Genomic DNA, 17,967 nt, shown 5'->3' on the forward strand with positions numbered 1-17,967 from the left:
TCCAAGCATAATGACGGTTTTAATTATTTGTTAACAGTCATAGATGTATTCTCGAAAAAAGCCTATGCACAGGCAATAAAGAAGAAGACTGGTGTAGAAGTGGCGAAAGCCTTTGATAGAATTTTAACACACAGTCAAATTCCTAAAAAGATGCAAACAGACGCGGGGAAAGAATTCTTCAACAAAGTTTTTCAAGCCTTATTGAAGAAACGAGGTATTGCACATTATGCAACAGCCAGTGATATGAAGGCGTGTGTGGTAGAGAGATTTAACCGTACGCTGAAAACTAAAATGTGGAGGTATTTTACAGCTAAAAACACGCATAGATACATAGACGTCTTGCCTGAACTAATTGAAAGCTACAATAATAGTTATCACCGAAGTATTAAAATGACGCCTCTGCAGGTGACAAAGGAAAATGCGGCTCAAGTGTATCGTAATCTGTATACCCCATCCATCCATCGTAAAAAAGCTGCTACGAAAATGAACTTTAAGGAGGGGGAACTTGTACGAATATCTAAGCTGAGAGGGGTCTTTGATAAAAAATATGAACAGAGTTATACCGACGAATTATTTACGGTGTCTGAAGGCATACCTCGTCAGCCCCCTGTTTACAAACTCAAAGATTATGATGGAGAGGAGATCAAGGGGACTTTTTATGAGAAAGAGTTACAAAAAGTGAAGGTATCTAATGATAAGGCTTTTCAAGTCGAGAAAATTCTGAAAAGACGTGTAGTGAGAGGGAAAAAACAGATGTATGTATGCTGGAAGAACTGGCCCGAGAAATTCAACAGCTGGGTTGATGCTGGGGAGATCAAAGATGTATAAAAACAACAGACTTAACGCTCAGTCCTTCATTACAGCCATGGAGATAAACGAGGGGTTTTATATTACGCTGCCTTCCAATGCCAGTCTTGATGTATTTCAAAACAATACAAGCTCTAGCTACCAGGTAAACCTAGCACAACCTTTACATTTAGACGGTTCATGGCAGGTAGCCATGACAGAAATGTCGTACCCACACACTTGGTATAACTTACCTCTAGATGTAGCATATTTTGAATGGATAAAGAAATCAAAATCCCCCGAGATAGTGAGCAAGGTAAAGCTTCAAATGTTCAATGGGGGTTACTACAGCACCATAAGTCAGCTCAAGGCGGAACTGGAGTCCTGCTTCAGAAAAATTGATTCTGATGTCCATTTTTACTATAGTCCGATTCATCGGAAAATCGAATTTCAGGGTGGTGGACAACATCGTTTTCGCTTTCCAAAGCCCCTCGCCTATATGCTTGGAATAAAACCAGACCAGTGGATCAAATTTGATGACAAATCAGCAACCTACCCCGCGGATATAAATGCAGGCGCAACTCATCTCTACTGTTATAGTAACGTTGTCAGTCATCAGAGAGTAGGTGACGCGTTTGCTCCTCTCCTGAGAACCGTAGATATAAAAGGGACATTCGGTGATACCATCACCCAGTATTTTAGTCCTGCATATTATTTGCCGGTAACTAAAACGCATATCGAAAATATACAGATAGAGATAAAAAACGATCAGAACGAACCAGTAAAGTTTACCTACGGCAAGAGTGTAGTGAAACTTCATTTCCGACCTTCAAAAGCGGGGCAATCATTTGCAAAACGATGATTAATCAGGATCCGCAACGTTTTGTTAGCTACTATGAGAATCAGGCTGGAGGGTCATTGCCTGGTTTTTATGGAGCACCAGTTATGTACGGTCGAGGCATTGGTTCTATATTCTCAAGATTATTTCGTTTTGTAGCACCATTGGTGAGAAGGGGGTTTGCCATAGCTAAACCTCATCTCAAATCGGCGGCTAAAAATATTGCATCTGATGTAATCAGTAAGGCGGTCCATAATTTTGGCGGCCAATCGGATCACGGGTCTCAAGAAGGATCAGGGGGTCTGATGGTTTTAGCGAGAAGGGCCAGAAAGAGACCTCCAGGAAAACGGGTTCCGGCAGGCTTTAAAAAGGGGAAGCGCTCAACCAAGAGAAAATCATTAGGGAAAAAGCACCCACGAAGAAGGAACACACTAGGGAGAGATATATTTTAGAGTGTTAAATATGGCTCTTTTACATCACAAATCTGCTGAATGTAGCATGGCAGAGTTGGATTTGTTTTCGGCTCCCATGACGCAGCTTTCTATAGATGAAAAACACTACACAGAGGTCCTCCCGTTGTCTGCCATTACAGAGGATGGACCCATTGAATTTTTCATTCCAGGGGACGGGGATAAATACCTTGATATGAACGACACACTGATGCATCTCAGGGTCAAAATAACCAACGCCGATGGGACTAATCTGGCAGTCGATGCTCCCGTGGCACTTGTTAATTATCCTCTAAACACAATTTTTAGTCAATGTGACGTTATTCTAGGGGATAGGCTGATTTCTCAGTCCAGTTCGACACATCCTTACAGAGCGATGATTGAAACTTTATTGAATTACTCTGATTCTACTTTAAAAACTCAATTCACTGCCGGCTTATTTTATAAAGACACTGCAGGAGCTATGGACTCTGTAGTGATCGCCAATGGGCCAAACAAGGGTCTCGTAAAGAGAGCGGTGTTCACCGCAGAGTCCCGAGAGCTGCATCTGATGGGGGCTTTGCATACCGATATATTTTTCAGCGAGAGGCTTCTCCTGAACTCTGTAGATTTGAGAATCAAACTCACCAGATCTAACGATGCCTTTACTCTCATGTGTGCAAATGACTCCACATACCGTCTAAAAATACTGGGGGCCTCGCTTTTTATCAAGAAAGCGACCATTGCCCCCGCCGTGCGTTTAGGTCATGCTGCTGCGCTGATGAGAGGCAACGCTCTCTACCCACTATCTCGTGTAAATATCAAAACATACAGCATACCTGTGAATTCCAGAATATGCAATCAAGAAAATCTCTTTCTGGGTAATATGCCTAAATACATAGTTTTGGGTATGGTAAATCACGAAGCGTTCACAGGAAGGAGAACGCTTTCACCTTTTAATTTCCTTCATAATGATATGGAATATCTGGCTTTGTGTCAGGATGGCAGACAAGTACCGGCCAAAGCATTCCAACCTCAATTTAACCGAGGGTCTTCAGTCCGAGAGTTTTACAATATGTTCACTGCTACAGGGAGACACATGAAAGATCTCCCTCTGAGTATTGACCGAGAGGACTTTGAACAAGGATATTCCTTATTCGTATTTAATCTCACTGCAGGGGAGGATGCTGACGCATTATCACCAATCACCAGCGGTAGTTTAAGACTGGAAATGAGATTCCGAGTACCGCTGCCCCAGACTACAACTTTAATCGTATATTCTTGTTTTGATTCAATTCTGGAGATTAATTCAAAACGTCAAGTGCTGGTAGACTATTACTAAGAAAAATATTACAAAATGAATAATCATCAATTGGACAGTCTCCTGCGACATATGGTGGGGGACTCGTTTGGGGGTGTATGGGCGTCAGATCAGCTACCCCAAGTAAAACAATTATTCAGATACCCTGTATACATGATTGTAAATACCCACCCCTCCCACATGCCAGGGGAACACTGGCTAGCAATGACTTTAGAAGGAGACAATGTGGGGACTTTTTTCGACTCTTTCGGATTTCCCCCCAATTTTAGTCATTATCCTAAAAGCATTCTACAATTTCTAGAAAAACAATGTAAAACTATATTACACCATAATCATCAGCTTCAAAATGTCCTGTCTACAGCCTGTGGTCAGCATTGTGTTTTCTACCTATGTAAAAGAGCGTCGGGGTTGTCTTACGAAGATGTGTTATCTCTGTATCAAGATGATGTGATAAAAAATGATGCTACTGTAACAAATTTTGTGAAAAAATATCAACGGTGTGAGAGACGTCATAAAGACACTCATTTTAACCACAGTGTTTGTTCTCTACAAATGTTTAAAGATTGTTACAAAATGTAATTCATTGACAATTTAAAATAAAAAAGGTCTGGAGACAAAATTAATTCAAATGACTCTGTCTTTATTAAAGGGAATAATTTAACCAACGAGGGCTTAACTGTACAGCTCTCCTTGATCTCTTCTTTACTGCAGTCGAAGGAGGGTCTAATTTACTTTCTTCTTCTTCTTCATGGTCTTTTCCTCCTCTTCTTCTTCTTTTTGTCTTATGCTCTACAGTCTTATGCTCTCCATGCAGTTCACCTGTTTTAAGTAAACTGTATTGTTCACGAGCCTGGCGGTTATGAAAAACGGTCGACGGAACATTTAGCCCTCTGAGAGTATTCAGGAAAACCGTCCAGCCTTTAGGTTCTTCTGTATTTTTATATGACCACGAGAGATTTTTTAATAAATCCATCATATGGGATCCTTTCACAGCTCTACCCTTATCTATAAATTCACCCGTTTCATTCCATCCACCGCTGCTTTGGACTAGTTTATTCATAATGTACTCTGCATTCTTACGGTAACGTTTTGGAAGATTCTGGAGTACCTCATTCTTTATGCCATCAGTGGAAATACCCTTCTTTTCTTCTCCTTTTTGCAGTCCCGTGTCTTCAGGTAGATTTAAAGTATTATGTCTTTCCTCCTGCCCCGCTTGTTTGAGTAAATTGAGGTATCTCTGCAGCAAGGCGTTGTATTTTCTTATTTTTTCATATGGGGTTATTCCTGTTTCGTTTAGTACGGCTCTCATTTTTTCATCCAGAACATCTTCTGCTGTACGTCTCATTGTTTCCTTGCTGTGGGGGGTAGTTACACCAGTCGGATTGAGCTGATTAAACTGGTGAGGTGTTAATAAAAACATCTTTTGACTCATGGTTTACTTTGGTCGAATAAGCCCTCCTAAAAGCTGTCCTAAAATGGGAATCACAGCACCTAGCAGAGGCAGAAGGAAACCCCCAGATTGTTTTCTTAAGGCCTTGTGTTTAGTTTTTATGTTGGTCTTTTTACTGGCCAATAGTTTGATAATTTTCTTTTGTTTTTTGAGTTTCTTATACTGAGCACCAGATAGCGGTATGTTCCCCTTTAAGAGATTTAAAGACAGTTCACAGAGTGATTGAAGAAAATCCGTGGAGCAGTTGTTGAGAATATCCTTACGCTTCGAAGGCCTGGCCTGACATAATGCCTTTAGCAGTGGCATGTTTCTTTTTAAACGAGCAGACATACTGTTTTCAAGTTTTCGGTTTTGGTACGTAAACAACTAGCCACTGTGTACGTAGTACTCCTGACCGAAGTCTATAGATGTCTGGACAGCTAGGGGTCAGGTCCAGGACTAAATATCCATGGGGGTCCTTGGTGGCATCCTCAAAACTTTGTAGGAAAAATGATTTATTACCAGGGTATATTTGCTGTGCAAGTATATTCATCTGTAATCTGTCTCTGGGGTTTTTAAACAAGACCATGTAATTAGTATTCAGACTAATTGTTCGACTATTCTTCCCCTGATGAAACACATTTTGGGTGAGCATCATAACACTCATATTTCTGTGATGGCGGTATTGGGTGAAAAGTCGGACTACTTCCGGATGCTCCGAGGCTTGAAATATAACATCGTCCAGTATAATCAAATGACTTTGATCAGGAGGAAATAGAGATTCATCTTCAAATGATTCAGGCAGACCTTTGATGAATTTCATATTTTTATTCTGTTCCTGCAGTTCTGCGTACATGGGCTGGAATGAAGTATAAATCCATACAATATTTTGAGGCTGTACATCCATTACATGAATACAATTTTGCAATACATTCTTGACAAAAAAAGTTTTTCCACACCCGCTGGGTCCTACTATTATACATGAAAAAGGGACACGCAGTCTGGGTTCAAAATCAATTTGGCTAGGTGAAAACATTTTGTCTCTTCTTATTATTTCTCAATACCCAAAAGGCAAAGTATCTCCTCCGTCTAACAGACGTCTTTTATCAAACACCACTCTGAACTTTTTGGTGAATGACACATTTCTCAAAACGAAACCCTCTTTATTTCGTACAATGTTGTGTTGTGGGACCTCGAGAACCCGCCCCCTCTCAGTGTTTTGAACGTAGCCTTCCACCAGCTCTGTAAGACTGTCAAAGTTCACCCGTTCACAGCACTCATGCGTCTGTGTAATCCCTTTCACTCGCATTACAACCTTTTTCTGATTTTTGGTTTGGTATGCATAACTTTTAGGACCTGCAGAAACAAACTCTTTGATTGTATCACCGCCCAGCTCGTCTGTAAGATCCCCCAGATAAACCCCCATCGGAAGTGGAGTCTCTCCAGGTCTTGTTACATATATGATACTATCTGTGTCGTAGTAGAAGACTCTGTGCTGCAATTTCTCCAATTCGCTGTACAGTTTTAGCCTGGCATAGGCCGTGGTGAATGCTGCAATGAATATGTTATCCACCTTGTTGGGAGGGGAGTGACCATCGTCGTCATAACACCATTGGACCAGAGCTGTCCTGTCATTGGTGAATGAGAAATACTTAACCTTATGTTTAGCTGAAAACAAGAGGTTAAGAAATTCTTCTGGTTTGGTCACAATCTTAGTCTGTGTCAGATTGCTTCTCTGAGCAAATTTACCCCAGAAACTGTTGAGACATAGCTTTGACACTTGTCTTTTGGCTGGGTTTGATGTGATTTTAGCTGCGTCGAGCTGTATGCCTTGATTAGCATGGTAGTCTGTCACATACTTTTGTCTGCTCTCATCATCTGTTGCTTCTGAAGGATAACCAGATGCTTCTTGTTTACCCTTCAAGAATGTGTGTATATAATCTACAAAAATGCTGTCACTTTTGTTCTCAAAATGCCACACCTCTGTGATCTGAGTCAGCTTGTAACCCATGTCCAGAGCCTTGTTGAATTCTGTTGTCACCCATACTCCTGTTAATGCTCTTTCCTCTTTGCTGTGCGTGCAGGGCCCCTGTTGGTTGTTAAGCTCAGCGCATGTACGACAGAGGGTGAACACAAGTTTACCCGCTGCAGTTTTGTAAGGCAGAACTGGAAAGTAAAGACCCCTGGGAGGTTCTACGGTAGCTCTGATTAACCCGAAATAACTCTGAGGATCTTTGAAATCTCGGAAGATGATCTGAGGGTGGCCTAGCGGGATAGAGGCCTGTGCAGTTTACAAAGGGGTACAGGGAGGTGAAATCACAATAATGAATCAATTCATCTGCCGCTGCCGTGTACCTCAACTTCACTGCACACGTTCTTCCCCCGTATAAAGCAGCCCTGGGGGTCAACGGTTCTGGAGCTTTGTAATCCCTGAGGAAAGCCTGCAAATCTTGATTGGATTTTTTCATCTCACCCCATGTATGCTCTCGCATAACGATCACTTTGGCCCCGTGAACAGACTGTAGCTCATGCAGCTTTTCCTCACTAGCTGCATGGAGCCGTTCAAATGTGCCACCTGTCAGGGGGTTTTTCTCATGCCCCTTATAACACGACGGACAGCCGTGATAAAAGCACCCAAGAAATTCCCAGACAATCTTTACTCCCTCAACTTCAGCAAAACCATCTACGACGAAACGTCCCACTCGTTTCTCACCTTCATTCAACGCATGTTGAATAAATACCCCCTCAGTATGAGCCACCCAATCTAACCACTGGATACCAGCGCTGGAGTATGTCTTGTTTTCACGACGGTAATCATCGGGCGGGGGGATGGCTAGGGTTTTTGGAGGCAGAAAGTTTGTGGTGAAAACTTTCATACAGGCCGAAGCAATGGTCGCACGACTAAAAGGATCTACACCAGTCTCTTCAAGGAATCCTTTTCGGAATAAAGTGCAGCCCTGTGCAAGAATGTCGACATCGTTTTTACAGTAAAGCAATGCCTGCTTTCGAAAATCAAAAGTACCCGTGCGTACCGTCTCATACCATGCGAAAAAGTCACTCTTTTCATCAGTTGTCATGCGTTCAATCCCATAACAGTGTGCTGGTGGGTAAGGTCCGATATAACTCAGATTGGCCTTAGAGCTGAAACCGTGAGGGAAATACCCCTTGGTTTTATCTTCGAACCCCAAAGCTTTGGGCATTGCAGCCAGCCGCATAGAGAGGTAAGACAGAGAATCTATGTACTTTTGTCTGAAATCTTGGTCAGTAAAATAAATCACTTTACTTCCCTGCATTACCAAAGATGGTTTTAACCCTTGTTCAATCATTGCATTGATAATGAGATAGCTGTCAAAACCCTTGGCATTGTGAGCAATGAAGGTTGCATTCTTGAATTTAGGGAGTCTAAAGTGGGCCAGAAACTGCAGTGCACAGTCGGTGCCCTCAGCGACCCAAGTTTCGCCTGCCAGGGTTTTTGTACACACCAGGAAGGGGACATGTACACCGTCTGCCCCCGCCATTGTTTCAAAATCATAAAACACGATGTGGTCGTTGTGCTCTGTCTCTTTGGGTAACACACCAATGTAACACTGATGTTCTACACACTCGCCTGTTGAAGCAGAGGGCAGCTTTTCGTTACATATCTTACATTTTTTCACCATACACTTGTGTGTTTTATCTGCACTACTCTTGGGAATGTAGTAAGAAAGTTGACAATCTACACACTTTTTGTGTAAATCGCAGTTACTGGCAATGGCTGATGCTCTCTGTGTCTGTTTTTTATGTCGAGCATGACAGCCGACCGTACGGCAAGTTTTGTTACAGTCTTTACAAAAGATGGGTTTAAACTCATCCAGAGTACATGAGGGGTCAAGACAGACAAAACAATGGCCTTTACATGAATGAAACCATCGTGAGTTGTAGCCGGTGTAGCAGTGTTCACAGACAAAGGAGGCGCCTAGAAAACCCTTCAAGTTCTTAATCCCATAGTAATGGTTTTCGAGGAGAAATAAAAACACAGTTTTATCTCTTTTGGGACCGTCTGTCTGGAATTTACAGAGGGTCCGATCTCCATCGCCTCTGTAAAAAACCACAATCTTGCATTTTAAACTCTCTTCGAATTTCTCAATGTCAGTGAATGTCACCGCTGTCTGGTCTGTCAAACCCACCCCCCTCTGAATCTCTCTACCGCGTTCAAAACCTTCGTTATCAGTGAGGTTGTCATGCAGCAACAGTGCTAAATTAATAGCAAAACACAGCTGGTTGACGGGGTTGTGAACAATGTAAAGAAAACGCTTCTTCTTTTTAACAATTTCATTGTCCAACATTTTACCAGCCAATCGTTTCTCCCCACCACCCCGAGGGGATTGAACAATTTGCACCACTAATTCAAGATCGCTATCTGCCATTACAGCCCAATTTGATTGCACTGCGTTGAAGAGCGCTTCATCAAAATCATTCAGATTACTGTCGTGGTTGGCATTCAAAATGGCTGACACGTTACCTTGCAGTTGCTCCCCCCTTAACTCAATCTGTACAAGATCTTCCCTATTTGTTAGTAAAAAAGCCTCATCCAGCATCTCATGTACACTGGCCATCATACTAACGTGATACGATGTGTAATCTGCCTCGGCGCTAGGACGGGGTAGGACTAAAGACTGACTCAGTTCTATGTTATTGAATACAGGTCGAGACACAACACGTGTTGAAGCATTCCGACTGTCATTAGCATTTCCACCATTTTGTAACGACGGGCCTGCTACCTCGGGAGCATTCGGGATGCTGTTTTGATCATTGTGTACACCGTTTTGCACGGGGGACACTGCTGCTTCTGAAGCATCCATACTGTCATCGTCGATAATGTATCCACCGGTTTGCACAGAGGAAACTGATGCTTCTGAAACATCCATGCTATCGTCATCAATGTATCCGCCGTATTCCACTGAGGAAACTAGTGCTTCTGAACCATCTATGCTATCGTCGTCGCCGATGTAACCACCGTATTCCACTGAGGAAGCTAGTGCTTCTGAACCATCCATACTGTCGTCAATGTACCCGCCATCTTCCACAGAGGAAGCTGCTGATTCAGCATTAACGGGGGCCTCGCTAACATTATTTGACACACGGACTTCGTCTGCGAGCTGATTTAAATGCACCAGACCAGGATATGCGTCAGAGTTTTGGTAGCAATCTAACACCCATTCCAGAATGCCATCAAATGTTATTGGATAGCTAGAGTTTGTTTCTGAGGGGTTGGTAGGTTCGTTTACAACTAGCTCGTCATAACTTAGATCGTTAATATTGTCTGAACACTGAGGAAATGACATTTCATCATACGTATAATCATCATCGCTTAGGCCACTTATATTATTCAAACATTGATTAAATGACGTTTCTCTATCTGTTGAATCATATATAACGTCTGCTTCATCGTTAGGAGGAGTTAGAACTGAAGACAGAGGTACTTTGTCTGCGTGCTGATTTAAAACCACAAGGTCTGCTTCATAGTTTTGGTGGCTGTCTAAAACTACTTCCAGTGCGCTATCTAATGTTGGTGGATAGCATGAGTTTGTTTCCGAGGGGGAGGAATGGTCGTTTACATCTAGTTCTTCGTCATTCAATTCGCTAATATTGTTTGAACACTGAGGAAATGACATTTCACTATATATGTATTCATTTTCGCTTAGGGGGATTATATCATTCAAACAATGCAGAAACGACGTTTCTGTAGCTGCTAAATCACCCATGTTTGACCGTTTATGAAATCATCCCATCACAAGAAAATAGAAAGGAAATCAAAAATACATTTCTCACTGCTGAAGAAAACCACACCGCTATCAAACGCCTCCAGCTTATTCAGTTGGTGTAACCATAAAGTTGACGGTCGCAGCGCTGTGCTCGCGAGGCAGATCTGTACAGAAAAGAGACAGAGAGGTAAAAAAGAGGGGGTAAGTATTTGAAACACTGAAATATTATATTTAACAACAAATCATTTAGCGATCATCTTATAAAAATAACCACAAGTAATTTACCTGTATGGCACCTCGTTTGGAGTGTGTTTGGGATGGGGTCATCCAGAGCTGTTCTAGGCCACACTGAGAAGCTCAAAAATATGCCTGGCGCTCAGACTGCAGTGGTGTTGGGGGTCGCCCCGAACGTGGCGTGACAGAGGTAGAGGGATGCTCCTATCTGGGACTGGGGACACCCTCGATTTCACACGTCAGAGATCTCTCCCCCCGTTGTTTTACCGATGAATGGCTTATGCTGTAGATTCCATTACCTTGTAGCAAAAGAGCAGGTATATAAAACGTTACTATGGACAATTTATACATCAGGTAAAAAATGAATAAAAACCATATTTCGATTTTAATTTAAATAAGCCAAAACACACACACACACACACACACACACACACACACACACACACACACACACAATACATTGACTTACATGCATTTCCTGGAGACTTATTATTATAACCTTAGTCAAAAACCAAAACACATGCCTAACCCTTAAAACCTAAAACCAGGCCATGTCTTCACCCCAAAATTAATGAATGGATAATTACATGATATTATAAAATATAAAAGTACTTACCAGTGCTTTTTTCCAGATCAGATCCAAATCAGGTCTCATTCTCTCCAGAAGGTCATGCGGTCTGTTCTTGTGAAAATGTGCTCACCTTAAATAGCTGTATTGCAAATAAGCATGTCAATAGGCCCCAGAAAAAGTGGGGAACCAATCGGAATGGTATTATTAATTTAACATGTGTTGTCTGTCAGTGATTTCTTAAAACTCTCAAGTCTGTGCATTCTTAAGTGTTTTTTTACAGCTAACCTCTGTGTTGATCAGACCTTAAGGAGCCGATTCATAATGAAATAGCAGGACCTTTTAAAAAATCTTCTCTTTCCTCCATACCTGCAGCTACTTCTAATCTCATATAACTTCATATAAGGATTATTTTATTAATGGGTGATGTAATTAAACATAAAGAAAAAACCAAAATACCCCAGGATCATTAAGATCTTTAATTTATTGCCAACCTCTTCAGAGAGACTTTGTTACATTTAATACCAGATTACCCCTCTTTTCAATAAGAGAGGCCCCTAAAGTTAGTATAGTAATTAAACATTAGTTCACCATCCATACAATTCAAAAGAACATACTTAGTTATTAACCCCTCTCATATTTAAAAAAAGACGGTCTGTGTGTGTGTGTGTGTGTGTGTGTGTGTGTGTGTGTGTGTGTGTGTGTGTGTGTGTGTGTGTGTGTGTGTGTGTGTGTGTGTGTGTGTGTGTGTGTGTGTGTGTGTGTGGGGGATGAAATGGATGGAGCCATCCTGGGTCACACCTCCAGGTCTATGCATTCTTAAGTGTTTTTTACAGCTAACATCTGTGGTGAGCACATTTAAAAAATAAAAAATAAATCTTCTCTTTCCTCCAAACCTACAGCTACTTCTAATCTCATATAACTTCATATAAGGATTATTTTATTAAGGGGTGATGTAATTAAACATAAAGAAAAAACCAAAATACCCCAGGATCATTAAGATCTTTAATTTATTGCCAACCTCTTCAGAGAGACTTTGTTGCATTTATTACCAGATTACCCCTCCTTTCTATAAGAGAGGCCCTTATAGTTAGTATAGTAATTAAACATTAGTTCACCATCCGTACACTTCAAGAGAGCCTCCTTAGTTATTAACCCAACTCTTATTTAAAATTAAAAAAAAAAAGGCAGGGTAGGAGGGGAATACGGGTATGTGTGTGTGTGTGTGTGTGTGTGTGTGTGTGTGTGTGTGTGTGTGTGTGTGTGTGTGTGTGTGTGTGTGTGTGTGTGTGTGTGTGTGTGTGTGTGTGTGTGTGGAGGGAAATCTCTCAGAATGATATCCCCTTTAGCGCAATACAGCATCAGCTACACCACTTATGCGACATACAAGAATAGTGTGTGTGACAGACAAAAGATGTCCTGTAGGGGCTGATTGCGCATGGACATAAACGCTAGTAAAGTCTAATCTGACGGGGGAGACCCGCTGTTGCTGACGGGGGGAGATCCGATGCTGCGGACTATTCGACATGCATCTCTGCATGCGGTGAGCGGAACAAAACACACTCTTCAGATATCACACGTAGCTATTTTATTTACCTCTCAAACTACCTAAACTATTTATAGATATGTTTTAGTTTTACTGTCGAGTCACTCATTATTGGACCCGCGACTTTGATACTGTCGTGTTGTCAGGAGGGGGAGAGCAGTCCGTTTATTATTCCCGTGTTATTGTAAATTACTGTACACGTTTTTGAATAGTTAATTAATCTACTATAATTAGTTGGTTTAATATCGAATCATATCAGTTTGTTTCAAAGCTCATTAAATAACATAGAAGACCTTTAACCGGCACTTTTCTAATTCTGCCTCGGAAGATTTAAACTCTAACGAACATGCCGACCGGACAGGAGGGGGGAGGAGGAGGGGGTTGAGAGGGATGGGGGCTGAGGAGGGGGGTGGGGGCGACAGGGGGGATGTGAAACCTGCTGTAAGGAGGGGGTGGGTTGAGAGGGTGGGGGCTGAGCGGGGTGGGGGCTGAGAAGGGTGGGGGCTGAGAAGGGTGGGGGCTGAGAAGGGTGGGGGCTACCGGTGAGGATGTAACACCTGTATGTGAGGGGGAGGGGGGCTGGCTGAGGGGGGTGGGGGCTACCGGGGGGATGTAACACCTATACGCGATAACACCTTGAACAAAGGGGCTCATTAGCATATCAAAGGGGCTCATTAGCATATCAAAGGGGCTCATTAGCATAATTAGGGGGCGGGACTTAGAAGGTGTGACCTGTCACTTTTTTATGCATACTAATGAGATTGAAGCGGGATTGGTAACACTACTGACATGGCGATTAAACAGATCCTGTATCTTGCTTATCGTCATCAGCCATCCTACGGTGAAACATGGCAATCATGTGTGCTTTCCGTCGGCCAATCCTTTTCCTATGGCTTTTGAACTGCCTTTGATGCTGAAGAAACTTTGCGATTATAGCATTCGACGTGTGGCGGCTCCGGATTTGTGTCGGACGCCTAATAGGCTCAGGCTCAGGCCGCATTAACGAAGTTACAAAGCTGTATAACATGAGCACAAACAGCACAACTTCAGTCGACTCCATCTCCATCATGTCTGAGGTCGGAAGGTAAACAACAGACAGTATATGCGGGAAGTTTTTCTTCTTCTTCTTCTCTTGTTTTGTAGCGGATTGCAAACAACTTTAAGGTGCATACCGCCACCTACTGTACTCGCCGTGAAGTGGTTTGTGGCCTGCCAGTAAAGCCAAAGCAGAAGAAGAAGAAGTGACGTCAGCGACTCATTTGCGTAATCTTCCCTCAGGGAAAAGTACTCCGGTGTGAACGCGATCTGTACTAAGTGCCCTGGGGTTAAAAGCGCCGGTGTGAACGCGGCTATTGTACTTGTGTGAAAGTAGAAGTACCAAAGTGAAGGAATACTCTGTTACAAGTAAAAGTCCAAAATGTGAGGAGCTCCAAGGATTGGTCCATTTGGGTATGGGCACGTCACTGTACCCAGGAAGAAAACATTAGCCGCGTTCACACCAAGTACTTTCCTGTACTTAGTTCCGGCACTAAGAGCCCCGGCGCTTTTAACCCCAGGGCACTTAGTACAGATCGCGTTCACACCGGAGTACTTTTCCCTGAGGGAAGATTACGCAAATGAGCCGCTGACGTCACTTCTTCTTCTTCTGCTTTAGCTTTACTGGCAGGCCACAAACAACTTCACGGCGAGTACAGTAGGTGGCGGTAAGCACCTTAAAGTTGTTTGCAATCCGCTACAAAACAAGAGAAGAAGAAGAAGAAAAACTTCCCGCGTATACTGTCTGTTGTTTACCTTCCGACCTCAGACATGATGGAGATGGAGTCGACTGAAGTTGTGCTGTTTGTGCTCATGTTATACAGCTTTGTAACTTCGTTAATGCGGCCAGAGCCTGAGCCTATTAGGCGTCCGACAAAAATCCGGAGCCGCCACACGTCGAATGCTATAATCGCAAAGTTTCTTCAGCATCAAAGGCAGTTCAAAAGCTTTAGGAAAAGGATTGGCCGACGGAAAGCACACATGATTGCCATGTTTCACCGTAGGATGGCTGATACAGGATCTGTTTAATCGCCATGTCGGTTTTCTTTATTGCACTCTCAAGACATAACATTAAATAGAAATATTTTAAATGTAACTAAAGTGTCAGTTGTACATGTCAGTAAACATTGTCAATATAAAATAAAGTGTCAGTTGTACTATATAATAACAGTAATAACAATATAAAATAAACTGTCCCAGGTGTAGGGATTGTCTCAGCAGCAAACCCACCTTAATGATATATATATATATATCTTCCTGAGACCCACTGCATCCGTCTGCCATAAACACTATGCAAACATACATGTTAGTTTTGGCCCATAGTGGACTCCATGTTGTGTTGTGTGAAATGGGGGGGAATTAAAAGTTTAGGTCAAATAATTATTTAAAATGATATAAATTATCATATTTGTGTATGTGCCGCTGCCATTCCCCCACAAGGTTGCAACATTGATGATAAATAAATGACAAATAAAGCTTTGCCAGTTTATAACCGATGAAACATGATGGTATCAGAATAATCACTTACATGTGATGTATAGGATGCTACACAAAAGATAAAGTGTCAGGAGAAATAAGCTTAATCGCCATGTCGGTTTTCTTTATTGCACTCTCAAGACATAACATTAAATAGAACAATGTAAATAAAGTGTCAGTTGTACATGTCAGTAAACATTATATATAAAATAAAGTCATAACAGTAATAACAATATAAAATAAACTGTCCCAGGTGTAGGGATATTCTCAGCAGCATACACACCTTAGTGCAAAGTTGTGTGTCGTGTGTCATTATTTACAAAAACTATACCAAATAAACTGTTATTAAATGCAGTTTGTCGCTCATCCTGCCGCTGCGCCGACGCTTCCTCATGGCACAGCGCCCACACTTCATCCTGGTGCTGCTGGCGCTCCATCTGCTGCTTGAACACTTCTGCCTGGCGCTCCATCGAGGTGAGCATCTTGTCCTCCGTTTCCTGGGCCTTGGTGAACAGCACCATCTGATCTCCACGCAGCGACTTATTCACCACGGCACGCCGGTCCTCCAACGCCTGGGCGGTGTCAAAGAAATTCGCATCCTGTGTCCGCTTTCCTAAGAGGGGAAAATAAGCAAGATACAAGATCTGTTTAGTCGCCATGTAGTTTTACAACATACTAGGAATGTGTTTTTTGTATTTTCACAAATAGAATTAAGGTTTCACAAATCTGAAACTGTGTTATAAAGAATCTTTTGACTCTCTGGGATAATCCAGTCCAGATTTGATGAGTCTAGGTATAGTGGTTTTAGATCAGGACATGGTCTAATGTGGTCTACATGTAAAAAAAGCACTGAAATCTCCCTTTTTTGTATTTTCACAAATAGAATTAAGGTTTCACAAATCTGAAACTGTGTTATAAAGAATGTTTGGCCTCTCTGGGATAATCCAGTCCAAATAAATCGGCTATGCAGCGATTTAAGAGGTTCAAACACGGAGGATTGTTCCTTTTTGAAGAGTGCTTCATGTATGCTTGAACTTTGTTTAATGTTGTTGAGGCAAGTTAAACATAAAATATGATGAATATTATGAAATAAACATGATTGTGAACATCAGTTCGATGCGTAACGTTCTTTCAAGACAAAGTTACAGTGTGTGTACCTTTGCGTTTGGTTGCTGGTAAGGAGGACGAGCTAGCGCTGTGATCTAGAATGCAAAGCTCGCTTGTTTCCAATCCCGAGAGTTGTCCATCCTCGCCTGAAACAGACGATTAGTGCCATGAGTTAGTGAAGCAAATTACAGAAACACTGCACAGTTATTCACAAGTCAAAACGTTTTCATAGCAGCCGAGAATATCTAGCTAGCTAGATGTAGCTAGCTCGGGGCCGGTGTTAGCCTATTCAGGCTAGCATGGCTAGCTTGATCTACTGAGCAAATAAAAGTACATCTGAGACCATTATTGTGCAGATTAAACCCCCAGTGCATGTAGTTGATTTTACCTTCGTCGTGGTAGTCATCGTTGGCCACTGAATCCGCCGTTTGTAGTCCTGAGTTTCTTTATTTTTAGCCGGCTGTGCACGATTCCCAGGTCGAGTGAAAGCTACTGAACTGGCTTCAGTAGCATTCCCTGGGTCGCGTCCTCGGCGTAGATCTCCAGAAGCGCCGACACCTCCTCATCATTTCTTGATGCTTGCCATAACTGCTTTCAAAAACAAACCCAACGCTCCGTTGGTGCGTTGGGTTTTTGTAGCGAGGAAAAACAATGGCGTCTCCACACAACATTTTCACAGTTGTACGGGCGTGGTTTGCAATTCGCCCAGCCAATCAGCACTGGGGCACTTTTGGGGCACTTTTCACCCACAGAAAAGTACGCTCTCCCAGCGGGCTCTAAAAATGGGGGTAAAAGTACCCGAGATTAAGTACGATTTTTGGTGTGAACGCGACATAAGGGGTACTCACGGAACTAAACGCGAAAAGTACGGTGAAAAGTACTCCGGTGTGAACGCGGCTAATGGAAAAAGAGAAATCTCCAACGAGGCATTCTGGGGCAGCATAGACAGGTCTTTTCTGTGTTAGAGTTTTACTCGCTACAGGGTGTACTTTGAGGGTTTTTGACTCTGCAGACCGTTTACATGCATAACAACCTTCATAACACACAAGGGGACAGGTAATAACCGGAAAAGCATGACATGGGACCTTTAAAAAGTAAAAGTAAAAGTACTCATGCAGATTGGTCCATTTCAGAATAATACATATTATATCATGTTTTGATTATAATTATTGATGCATGAAAGTGTTGTCAAAGCTGGTAAAGGTGCAGCTAGTTATAATTATTATTATTTGTATACTGCAGGGTAGATTGTGAATTTACTCCAGGTGTAACTAAAGTCTTATTTAAGTGTTGATTATATTTCCATCATTATTCCAAATCTTCAAGTAACTAAAGGTATTAAATACATTTAGTGGAGTTAAAGTACAATATTGACGTCTGAAATGTAGTAGTAGTTGAGTAGAAATACTCAAGTAAAGTACAAGCACCTTAACATTGTATTTAAGTACAGTACTT

At 42.1% G+C, this 17,967-nt stretch overlaps 1 protein-coding gene across 1 annotated transcript; it reads right to left on the minus strand.

Annotated features, from left to right (window-relative positions):
- Positions 1 to 6,940: 6,940 nt before the first annotated feature.
- Positions 6,941 to 11,114, minus strand: LOC117474988. Its single transcript, XM_034121033.1, has 2 exons — positions 10,832 to 11,114; positions 6,941 to 10,710 (listed from the first exon to the last, which is right to left on the minus strand). Exon 2 carries the CDS (start codon positions 10,544 to 10,546, stop codon positions 6,941 to 6,943), a length of 3,606 nt encoding a protein of 1,201 aa, XP_033976924.1. The 5' UTR covers positions 10,547 to 10,710; positions 10,832 to 11,114.
- Positions 11,115 to 17,967: the final 6,853 nt, after the last annotated feature.

This window comes from Trematomus bernacchii, unplaced genomic scaffold (assembly GCF_902827165.1).
Source record: "Trematomus bernacchii unplaced genomic scaffold, fTreBer1.1, whole genome shotgun sequence".
NCBI classification, from domain to species: domain Eukaryota; kingdom Metazoa; phylum Chordata; class Actinopteri; order Perciformes; family Nototheniidae; genus Trematomus; species Trematomus bernacchii.